Source organism: Hyposmocoma kahamanoa, unplaced genomic scaffold, assembly GCF_003589595.1.
Source record: "Hyposmocoma kahamanoa isolate Upper Pololo Valley unplaced genomic scaffold, ASM358959v1 91, whole genome shotgun sequence".
NCBI classification, from domain to species: domain Eukaryota; kingdom Metazoa; phylum Arthropoda; class Insecta; order Lepidoptera; family Cosmopterigidae; genus Hyposmocoma; species Hyposmocoma kahamanoa.
In genome coordinates, this window is record NW_020654684.1 from 1,048,257 (window position 1) to 1,060,964 (window position 12,708).

At 35.9% G+C, this 12,708-nt stretch overlaps 1 protein-coding gene across 1 annotated transcript in view; it reads left to right on the forward strand.

Moving 5' to 3' along the window:
• The first annotated feature begins 1,615 nt into the window (after positions 1-1,615).
• LOC113236285 overlaps positions 1,616-12,708 on the forward strand; it is a 12,815-nt gene continuing 1,722 nt past the window's right edge. The window contains exons 1-3 of the mRNA XM_026472293.1: positions 1,616-1,714; positions 2,170-2,409; positions 8,284-8,419. Of these exons, the coding sequence (XP_026328078.1) occupies positions 1,616-1,714; positions 2,170-2,409; positions 8,284-8,419 (475 nt within the window). The remainder of the gene's footprint in view (positions 1,715-2,169; positions 2,410-8,283; positions 8,420-12,708) is intronic.

Here is a 12,708-nt window from a genome sequence, read left to right on the forward strand (position 1 = left end):
AGAAATAAATGTAAACTGTAACGAAATATCTAAATGCAAATAGACTAGCTTCGTTCTTTTATTATTATTTACTTGTCTACTTTTTTGCATAAATTTCGTATTACAGCGAAGATTGCATTAACAATTCAACCCAGAATCTAATATGACATAATAGTAATTATTTTTTAACCTCGTTTCGTAACTGTGTTAAATTGCCATAGTGGTTTTAATGATTAAACAGCTGAATTTGGAGATTGTATTAAAAAATCACCAATACATCAACGTTTCGGAGTTTTTGCAGATGCTATGGTCACGGCTGACTAAGAAAGCATTAGTCATCAACCAGTTTTGGCTGATATTACATGAAACCTTAATCTGAATGTATCACGTATAGTACCTATAATATATACGATTCCTTAATTTAACTTCATGTACGTTTTGCAAAATATTTTAACAATTACGATTTTTTTCTCAATCAAATTCACGTATTAAAAGGAAATTAGAAAAAATTAAATACATTATTATTGATACGAGGATCAAACAAACACAAAGAAATATCCTTTCAATCCGGCTGGACACGAACCAGAGACGTATTCTGCAAAAAAACTAGTGTAATATTTTCACATAGTATAGTTTTAAACATCATGATATTCAATAACATAAATTGTTATAATAACTAGCCATACTATCTTATAATCGTATGTCTATTTGGCAGTTTTCATCAGAGGAAATTCTAAAAATACTATAATCACAATACAGGCCAATTTCTTCCCCGAACTCGGCAATCCGTCAAATCAGATAACCATGAATAAGTAGACACAAACAAACAGGTAATGATGAAAATATCTCAGGTTATTGGAAAAGAAAAACAAATCGCAATTTTGATTTTGCTGCAGATGTCTGGAAAAATATAACAAATGTTTGAAATAAAGCTATTTTTTGAATCTATGTGTATCGCGTATACTTACTTGGTTCTTTACAGTCACGGCTGACTTCATGAGTCCATGGTTAGTGGTCCATGGGATCTGTAAAGGGTCCGAAACGTTGGGTTACTTGAAAAATCAAATACAGCGAATTAGATCCCAAAAAATACCTTCATTTCCAGTATGTAGTCATTACGAAAATTTAAGAATTCAATGTAACAAACTTATTAGTGGAACAAAAAATTAGAGAGTATAAATGAAAATTGGATTAATATTCTTCTGTCTATATTTCTGCTAACATAAATTAAAAAAGCCAGCATCTTGAGCACCTTGCCGCGGGGACCCAATTTATTCATATAATTTAAAAATCCTAGTTTTACTTTCTAGTATTTAAGCTTTTATTGTCTTTTTTACTTTACCTGTTAAACATATCCAAAATTAAATGAAATACAAAATAAAGTTCGAATTCATAATAATACAACGTAATGTTTACAAAAATTTCCGGCCTTGGTGGCCGAACGGTTATCATGCCTAAAGAAAAATTTTGTAATAAAAAAGAACCTTGCGTTGTTTTTGGGGTTTACTAGCACTACGTTAAATGTGACCGATGATGTATTACAAGATGGAATTCTGAAAAATTAAAAAGATTACGCTAATCTTGTTCTATTTATTTTACATGAAACTTACATGCATTGCTTATTTTCTATTTTAGCATGTCTACTAACTCCGTGCGGTCCGAAGCGCTCTTCACAAAATGCTGCTGCTGCATTCCTCTCAGGACTGGGTGTTTCATTTTGGGATACCTAAATTTAGTGAGTAAATCTTAAATACGTTGAGCATGGATTTCCTAGAAATCAACAGATCGCCACAATTGTCCAATGTGGCTTCAGATGTTTTCAAATAAAATTATTTGAACCTTTTCCGAGAAGCAGGTTTCATGTGATGATGTTTTGTTTTTTGCTTTACGATTTGTTTCCTTTTTGCATACTTGAAAAATCATAATGTTATTAAACATGCGATTGATTCTTGTCCGCTATAATAGCAACCACTGACACATAACATACTTAGGTACATTTTTTGTGAGGTATAGTTGTTGCTTGAGGGGTCAAAAATCCATCAATAACTAATCTCTCTACTATTTGTTAATGATTATGAATAAAGTTATTAAATCACAGTTAAAGCAAGGGATGCATTGTACATGCTCCAAAGAGATTCATAGGTGCAATGTTGTGGTACTGGCTATTAAACAAAATTCATTTATTTGCAGGTCTTCAACACCTTCCACACTCTTGCTCTTCTCACGCTCACCACCTACATCGGCATATCTACCCACGGCTTTGATCACTTTGACTCGGATGGTCCTCATGAAGTTCTCAACGAGGTTCCCAATATCGAGTCGGTTGAGAAACCATTCCTTAACCAGATTGGAGTTTTGCTCATGGTTGTGCTGTGCGCCAACGTCGCGTGGCTCATGATCAACGTCGCTTGTCTCGTGGGACTGCATAAGGTTAGTTTATTGCCCACCAGTTAAAAGTTGCTCTGCGAGCTATGGAACGAGATAAGCTCGAAGTTTCTCTGAAGGATAAGAATCGAAATGAGGTTATCCGATAGAGAACTAAAGTCGTCGACAAAGAATAAGTAAGCTGAACTGGCAGTGGGCTGGCCATATCTGTCGAAAAACCGATAATCGATGAGCGAAGCGAGTTTGTGGGGAGACCACGGCTCGCTAAACATAATATAGGGCTCTGGCCAAATGGAATGACGATCTGTGAAAGGCTACTGGCAGCAGATGGATGCGACAAGCTGAGGACCGATCGAAATGGCGGATATTGGGAGAGGCCTATGTCCAGCAGTGAACTGCTATAGGGTGATAATGATAGTTTGTATTAGATATCTAGAATCATTTTTACCATGTACTAAGTTGGTTACGTATGGAATGTACGGGATTCATCTATGAACCAAATTCCACACCATTCGCAGTAAAATTGCAATTTAATACTTAGAGAGACTTGGTAGCCGAGTTCTTAACTAGGAACCACCAATACGTCTGAAAGGTAATGGAATTATTTGAATGTTTTCAAACTTCCTGAAACTCGCCCACAGCAACAAAGTTGTGGTCTCACTAATTTAATCGAAAACGCGTGAAGGCAGCAATAAAAATAACTAAGTCCAAGAACGTTTCAGGATGTGAGAGCTATAAACAAAACGCGTTGGCAAAGTAAGGTCCTTAATGACATCCTGGACATAGGCCAGCTAAGTAACTGCAACTGTACATTTATTTATTACATACAAAGTGTTACAAATACTTTTCGTGTCTTTGGGTCAAAGCCAGCATTTCAAGGATAGAGCGTTGTGGTTGCTATTATTTGCTTTTATAGAGGTTTATTATTTTGCACTTCTCTGTTTTATAAATTGTATTGCATGAATTATAATAACGCATTAACACTCATAGCCCCGCACTAGGGAAAACCTGTGTCGCGGGTGCCATGGACTACACATAGACAACCACAAATTACATACAAACTCACGAGAGAAATAAATGTAGGCTATACACATTTTTCTCCTAGCCTGGGAATTGAACCATGGACCTCTGCGTGGTAATTGCCCAGCCACGGAAGTAGTCGAGTATTGTACTAACCATAGTAATTATAACATTACTACGGATCATTGTCTGAAATAAATCAGTCTATTATATTCTATTCTAAGGTTTTCGCGATTATACACCGGGAAATTAAACTACTTATTTTTGGTCTAAAAGTATGGCATTCCTTGTACTATGAGTACCAGAGCATGGAAATTCATTCTAGGGCTCTTCCCAGAACGCTTAGACCAGAACCAAATTAGGAAAGTTCATTTCCCGATTTGGTCTCACTTAGAATGGAACCCGGAGCATCCTCATCCAATACCCACAGTAAAAAAATTTGGGCGACTTAAGTCCTTGAATCGCCTAAATCTCATTTATATTTATTATTTTCTATCAAATCAACGTTACGGGTTCTTTACAGGTCCCATGGCCCAAAACGTTGGGATTGTTTAAAAAACATATACCTATACTCGATTTAAATCCAAAAGAAGTGTTCATTATCAAGTTTTTTCACTTCTCGTAGGAATCCACATGATAAACGTGTCAATTTCAGAAGTCTATGTTATAGGCTGTCAAAACAGTATTTACGGGTAAAACTTTAAAATCATCATTAACTTACATGCATCAAATGGCTGGACATGAACCTCCCCTGAGCATGCCAGCTCTCCTGGTCTGTTAAACTTGTAACATTCTTTGACCAATTTGCAATTCAGCTACATGGTTTGAAATAAACAACTAACAATGCTATCAACTTCCAGTGCTAGATAACTAACAAGACTAATTATACCCGGCACTAACATGAACACAATATCATTTTGAAATTCAACGTGACCGTGTGAACACCCACAGTCAAACGTGTGACACGTATTGTTGTCTTTATCGCTCAACATATCCGCCAGACACAAATCATCTACAGAATAATTTAGCTACAACTGTTTTATTGTCCATTCTTTTGCTATGCTATCGTTGTTTTATATTTGTTTGTTATTTACTGTTCTATACTGCCGTCTGCTAACTAAAATGCGGCTGTGACAAAATATTTTTTCAGCTATCATAAAAACCATTACCCAGTTTTGGAATATTGAAATTCTTTAATGATATTTCAGCTATGCATCGTTAGGGTACGTTCCGATAAGTCCAACACATTAATTAATTTTGTTGTTTAAAAGAGAATTTTGTGCTCTATGTTTTGCTATTTAAAACGGATATTTGACCATTTGTCAATTGATGGCAGTTTATTGAAATATTCTGTAAGTAAAAGTCCATATTTTGGAATTAAGATGTTTTGTTATTACATTTAAATCCTATCGTCGTTTGTTTTTTACATAACATACTGTTTTGACCTTAAGTTCGATTTTAAATGCCTCATTAAGAGCCTCATTGCATTGAGCCTCTGTGCAATATTCTGTAGTAAAAATTACTATTTGACTAATGTTATTGAACTCTCATCTACAGATATGTGATTCGGATGTTTGGTGTTATGATTATTCACGTAATGCAAGCGTTTCATAACAGTAGTTTCTAATTTCAGCAGTAGATCGTTAGCCCCCAAATGAGAAACCACGTCATCGATATACCAGATACTCTGGTCGACGACGTAGGTCACGTTGATAATATTAGACAACATATACGTTGCTCTGATCCCAAAGTAAGTAGCTAAAGCAATTGTGTTACTGAAATCAGAAACAACGACGGTACCACAAACACCCAGACCCGACACAATATAGAAAAGTTCGTTTCTACACTGTCCCGGCCGGGGATCGAACTCGGAACCTCACAGTTGATACATTGTATATGTTGCTGATATAGGAGAATATGCCATATTATTATGTTTCTATGTACGCCATATTCTTCTAAATTACTAAACTGATTTGAATGATATTTGCTTTAGGTTTTGATTCTGAACTTTAATCATACGCGTAGAGTTGATCTTATTCCACATTTACCTTTTCCATGATAAGCAAGCGATACGCTTGTCCATGATAATTGTAGAGCAGCTCAAAGACCTGAGGAGCGACGCCATTGCGCCCGTCGAAGTTGACAAGTCCCATGTGTTTATAGTACCAGCACTCTTATCTTTAAAAGTAACAGATGTCATCGTTCCTCAAACAAACGTCTCTCGAACATCTTGAAGTACTGCTCCAAGTTTAAAAAAATCCTTTAAATTAGTAAAAGTGCAGAAATCGTGTCCAAACTAACTTTAAATTGTCTATTTTTTATATTTTTTATACCTGGTGCATTTGTGTAAAAGTGTAATATCATAGGATTTCAAGGAAAAGGAAAGTACCTGAGAAACATTAAGCTTAGTAGTTTTGGTAGATCAATCAGGCTTTGAAAGAAATCAGACGATATTTACCTACAATGAGTGGTGTATTGAAATCTATTTATAAAATAATCAGACGCTCGGTAGTTATTAAGAGGTGTCATAATATATATCAGACTATTTCGCCAACAATCTTAAGCAAGCGTTAGCTCAGCGGTAGACCGTGCAACCGTGCGTTATACTTGACTCGTTTGCTTACTGCCAGTTTCGCATTATATTTTCTTTTTATTATTTTTTCTTTTCTTCTATTGTACTATTGTTTATATTGCCCTAAAGTAAAGATACTTAACGACAATGTCTACTAAATCGAAGGTTTCAACAGGCTGTGGCGTACGGAAAAATCCTGCTTTTGTGACATGTCATAAATGTAAAAAGTTTATAGATAGAAAGGATACAGTTTTGTGTTGCGTTTGTAAACACAACTTTGAATTTGATTGCTTAGATCTTCCTAAAAAAAGTATTCCACCTTGAACAATCCGAATTTAGAAAGGAATGGAAATGTAGAAATGCATAACACAGTCCACGGCTCAACAAGCTACACGTCGCATAATACAAGGCGTAGAAATAAAGATTTACCACAGACTAATCCCACGAAGATTGACAGATTGCGTCTAACACCAAATGATGTACACAACTCTGGGTCAGATGACTCTCACGTATTAACGGACAGAAACACATCAGACGAGTCGTTCTCCACACCCATACAACTGTCAAGGAGTGTACACGAGACTATAACGGACTATACTTCAATTCAAGAAATGAAAGAGACTATAAGCCAACTTACATCAGAATTAGCAAGTACGCAATACGAATTAGAAAATACAATAATTGAAAATAATGGCCTCCGGAGGCAAATAAATAAATTCACATTGGAGATAACCACCTTGAAAACACTTTGTCAGTCACCTCAAAAAAGAGAACTTTATGACACAACTAAAAAGCGAAGACAGTCAATAGAGTGCCCAGAGCTACACCTCATTTATACACCATCTAAATCATCATCAACATGTAAGACCAGAATGCAACCCGGAAATGCGACTAATGACTTAATTACTAATTTACAGCGGAAGATTACTGAACTAGAAAGAGATTTAGCTATTACAAATAAAGAATGAGCTAGACATAAACAATACAATTGTTGAAATAATCAATTGACTACATTCAAATAATCTGAATATTAACTTAAACAAATCAAATATACAATTTAATACATCGAGACATAATAAATATAATATCAATTTAAATGTCGATGCAATTCAGGAAGTATCCCACACAAAATTTCTTGGACTAACCATAGATCAAGAAATGAACTGGAAAACTCACGTCGAGAATGTATGTTCTAGAATCAATAAGTTGGTATATGCCTTAAAATATAACAAATAAGAAAGCTGTCATAACCACATATAGGGCGTATGTAGAATCCATATTACGTTACGGTCTTATAGTATGGGGTAATAAATAGTACCGATCGAAACAGAACTTTTGTAGCACAAAAGGAATGCATTAGAGCAATTTGTGGAATTCCCCCGGATGAAACATGCAGGCCCTTGTTTCAGAGCCTTGGTCTGTTGCCACTACCATCATTATATATATATACGAAATTTGTATCTTTGTACGAAAACATACATATTTCTTTAAGAAAGCCTGTGATGTCAACACTAGACTCAGCAGAATCCCGAATAGACTTGTACTTGACACTATTCCTATGACTGCTAAATACAGTAAAAGTTGTTTAAAAATGTGTGTTGACTATAATAAAATACCACTTGAGATTAAACTATTACACTTAAGTTTATTTAAAACAAAGCTGTACAAGTGGTTAAATAAAAATAAATATAATATTTGACAGAAAATGAGATGTAAGATTTTATCTTGAAGATTATCATTCTTGACCAAATTAATTTGTAACTAGACACGTTTGTGACATTTTTGTATTATTGAGTTGTGGTAGTCTGATCGACATTATATAGCTAGACATTTGCATGCTATTTAATATATGCGAAACATGTTTGTACTGGCAATCTCTTGTAACATCTTCTGTTACACCATGTTTTAAGCAAATAAACGAATTATTATTATTATTATAATTATTATTATTATTATAAAAACCGGAACGCAGTAATGTTTACATTACTACTAGGTGGCAGAAATAGGCATGATGGCAGAACTTTTCTGGACGAATTCTTTCACAAAAAACTCTAATAATAATAATAATACCGCACACACTCAACATAGCCCCGCACTAGGGAAACCCTGTGTCGCGGGTGCCATGGACACACACACAGATAACCACAAATTACACCCAAACTCACGAGAGAAATAAATGTAGACCATACACATATTTCTCCCGGCCCGGGAATCGAAGCTGGGACCTCTGGCATGCTGGCTCTGGCATGGTAACCGTTCGGCCACGGAGGCAGTTAATGTTTCTGTATTAAAAATATTGTACTTAATTTTATTGTTTTTTTATCCAGAAACGCCCCGGTCCCATCCGCATCTACGTGGGCTTCGCTACTGGCCGCTTGCTGCTCTCTCTAGCTGGCTTCGTGTATCTCGTCATGACTTCCAGTGCCACTACTCATACCATCGTCGCTCATAGCGCTGATATTGGTAAGTCACTTATTTTGTATTAAAAAACATTTGATTGACGGATATAAAAAAAATCAGTCAAAGAAGTAGTTACTACTAGGTTTTTCTTTCAGTATTACTTCTGTACATCTATCGTTTATTGGTAATCTAATCGTGAGAACCTTTTGTTTATAATATAAATATGATCTAGGTGGTTTTAAATGCCATTGGTTAATAACCAAGCTGACCATCGTTGCCGTACAGGCAAAAATAACCCGTAACATGTTGACTTTAGTGATAATAACAACACGCCCTTTTTCCATCGGGGTCGACACAGACGACATCCTTCCACTCGGTAGGATCTCGACACATGTCTTTCGCCTCATCAACGCACATCATTGATTTCGTTCACGCACGTCGATGATTACTTTTGACCTTTATTTATCGACTAAAACCTGACAGTGTTTCCTATCCTCACCACTAGCCGGAGTAACGAGGAAGCTTTCGTATTCTTTCACCATTCCGATAGTGAACAGTTCGACAGGGCATCGAACCTCATCTCGCTTTCTGGGGAGATATGTTACCAAACAGTCACCTTAAGAGGCGGGCGAGGAAACGGTTACTTTTGACCTGGCCTTTCTTTAGGAGATCCTGAATTTGATCGTAATTTATTCGTCTTGGTTGACCTTGACCTTGCTAACTTACTAGCTCATACTCGCTTTAATCTGTCTCGTTTATCTTCTTTCATCCTCTCATGCGTAACTAATGAAGTTAAAGTCCGGGAAAAACACTGTATTTTGTTATGAACAGAATACATTAATTTTAATGTCGGGGATTCTTTTATATCATCATACGCAAATGTAGATATCATATAAGTAGATATTTATCAACGCTGTGTCGCGGTTGGTTCAGCAGGTGTCCATTGCCATCCAAAGAGGTAGTGCTTTCAGTATAATGGGAACTTTTGATCCAGTCACGATATAGGCTAGGATTTTTTGTAGGTTAGGCATATATATAACACAAATGCATTAATCCATTCACGTATTGCATTTTTTTTAACACGCAATATAAGACCATTTAAAAATTAGACATTATTTAACTGCCTCCGTGACCAAACGGTTACCATGCAGAACTGTCACGCAGAGGTTTCGGATTCGATTCCCGGGACAGGAGAAATATTTGTATGGCCTATATTTATTTCTCTCGTGAGTTTGGGTGTAATTTGTGGTGGTCTGTATGTGTGTCCATGGCACCGGCGCTACAGAGCTTTGTTAGTGTGGGACTAAAAAAAATATAAAAAAATACCTTTCTGCATGAAAAATACGTTTGGCCTAAAGCCCCTAAATTAGAAATGAGACTAACAAAAAATATTAAAAATCATTTTACTGCAGCACGTCCCTCCACCCCTTTCCTCAGCATTGCTACATGATCTTGTTGTTGAATCGATTCAAACGCGCGTATTCAAAACAAACTAGCTTCGAACACGCTTCTCGTGCACGTATATCTTCGCTGCATAGGCAGTCCGCAGAATACGTGAGCTTACCGATGTTAGTACTGCTAGACTAGTTTACTTTAGTTACTTCCACAGTATAATGTCCTACGGGATTCTCATGTGGGGTAAAGCGGCAGATATTCAAACCATATTTGTATTGTAAAAACGAGCGATTCGTTCTGTGTACCGTCTAGGCTCTCGGGTTTCTCTCAGAGAAAAGTTTAAGGAGACTGGTATCATGACTGTGGTATCACAGTACATTTACTCAAATATTTTATGTGCTCGTAAACATATACATAATTTCAATAAGAAAGAAGATATCCATAATATTAACCTTAGAGCTAAGTCCAAATTCATGGTAGTACGATTTCGTTTAACCAAGGTAAACGACACTTTTATGGGGAACTGTATACGTTTTTACAATAAGATTCCGGAGGATATATTAAGATTGTCATTTCCTAAGTTCCAAAACTACATTAAAAATATTTTGATCGAAACGTCATATTTCAAAATTGAAGACTACATGTTAGATAAAGATGTATGGAAAGACGACATGGCTCCAGAATCGACACAAATTTGATTCAAAGTGTATTCCATAGCATTTAAGTTTATTTGAAAAGAGCAAGCCTCAGCGTAGTGAACGAGCAGTAGTTTAAATGTGACGTTTTCAAGTGTAAATTTATTTTACCTATGGAATAAATTTTGACTTTGACATTGTATGCAAAACAATTTTAAATTGTAAAAAGTAATTTCAACTGGCTTCTGATGAACATCGAATTGCAACGACGTTACAAACCCGATATTACGATACCCAGAGAAATTTGCATGACTCTAGTTACGACAGGCAAGAGAAATGGTCTAAGACACAGAGAAGCAATAAACAATTGCGACTCGGGAACACAGTGGTGAGATAGTAGCCATAGAAGATAAATTCACTCAAGCGCCAAGTTCCATCAGTCCACAAGATTTACGCAATTCAATTTCAAAGGATCATCCCGGATAATTACATGAACTATGTCCAGTACAATAGGTTAGGTACAAAGAGAATTACACCACATTATACGATGGACGCGACCCAACTAATAGCACTGCTACGCGACCACATAAAGAATAATAGCCACTTTGTAAATGAAACCCAATGTTGTGACAGTAGGCATTTTGTGTAATGTAACTTAATGACAGTGCTTGTAGCCTTTTCGAACTATTTATACACTAGGGCAGCAGTCAGGTCGTTCAACCTTGAAAGCTGGTTGTTGCGGTAGTGCAGTAGTTCTGAACCTCCAGCCTTCTAATGTTCTTGAAGCTACTGATAACTAAACTAAATTTTTTCATAACGCACACACTCAACATAGCCCCGCACTAGGGAAACCCTATGTCGCGGTGCCATGGACATACACATACACATAGATAACCAAAAAATACACTCCTTGAACTCACGAGATAAATAAATGTAGTACTTCAAATATTTCTCCGGCCGGGAAACGAGTCTGGGACCTCTGCGTGGCAGTATGGTAACCGTTCGGCGGTTAAAAAGATTCCGAGATCATACTGCAATTATGATAATATTGTTATTCTGCTAAAATCTAGTTGCAATGACCTTAAGTCTTACTAAATTGTCAGTGGAATGGCATTCATCCGTTCAATCACTAATTCATATTGCCTATATGTGTTTATATATTTGTGTTTAAGCAGCAATTTAGTCTTTAACTTTAATATAATAATGTGTGGCATTTTGCGTGGCTATTTGCATTTGCGTATTTGATATATTCAGGCAAACAATCACCATGTGTAGATAGCAAGTGTTACAAAGATTTCCCTTGTTTGCCCTTTTGACAAATACAGCAAACACCACCGTAGGCTGGTCGGTTTCTAGACGCACGTCAAAGGAACCAAATAATGCAAATACACAAATAAACCGAAAATTTAACACCTTACTTGACTCCATGTGTAGGTTACATTTGTCAGTGTTTGCATGTTTGTCAAATGTTTTTCCAAGTACATCAAATACCCATTAACGAATACAAGTAGCCAATCGACAAGCCATTGAAGAGTAGAATACCAAAAAATTGCAATGGTAGCTGAATAGTAGTTCGATGGCTGTAGCCATAATGTTTTGTATACCCGTATAAATATACATAATTTCAATAAGAAAGAAGATATCCATAATACATATTAACCTTAGAACTAAGTCCAAACTCATGGTACCACAATTTCGTTTAACTAAGGTAAACGACTCTTTTATGGGGAACTGTATACGTTTTTACAATACGATTCCGGTATATAAAGATTATCATTTCCTAGGTTTAAGAACTGCATTAATAATATTTTGATTAAAAAGTCATATTACAAAATTGAAGACTAAGTGTTATATAAATATGTATGGAAAGACGATATGGCTCTGGATTCCACACAAATTTCATTCAAAGTGTATTCCATAGCATTTAAGTTTATTTGAAAAGAGCAAGCCTTAGAGTTTCTTGCTGTTCTTCTCAGGGAAGTCAGCGTAGTGAACGAGCTGTAGCTTAAATGTGTCGGTTTCAAGTGTAAATTTATTTTACCTATTGATTTTTTTTTTTACTTTAACACATATAATTTAGTCGTAATAAACAAATTGTCTCACATTGCCAATCCGAACAGATGAATGCGTATTAGACGACGTTAAGTATTAAATAAAAGAAGGAGAAACTCGACTTAACACTTAGCGTGTTATAAAATCTACTAAACTACAATAAACACTACTCGTCCTCCGAAAGGGTAAAAATTAAATAACTTTAAGCAAAAAGAAAAACATAATATTAGGGGTTAAAGTATGAAATTGCCGTTTTATTGCAATAGGTTC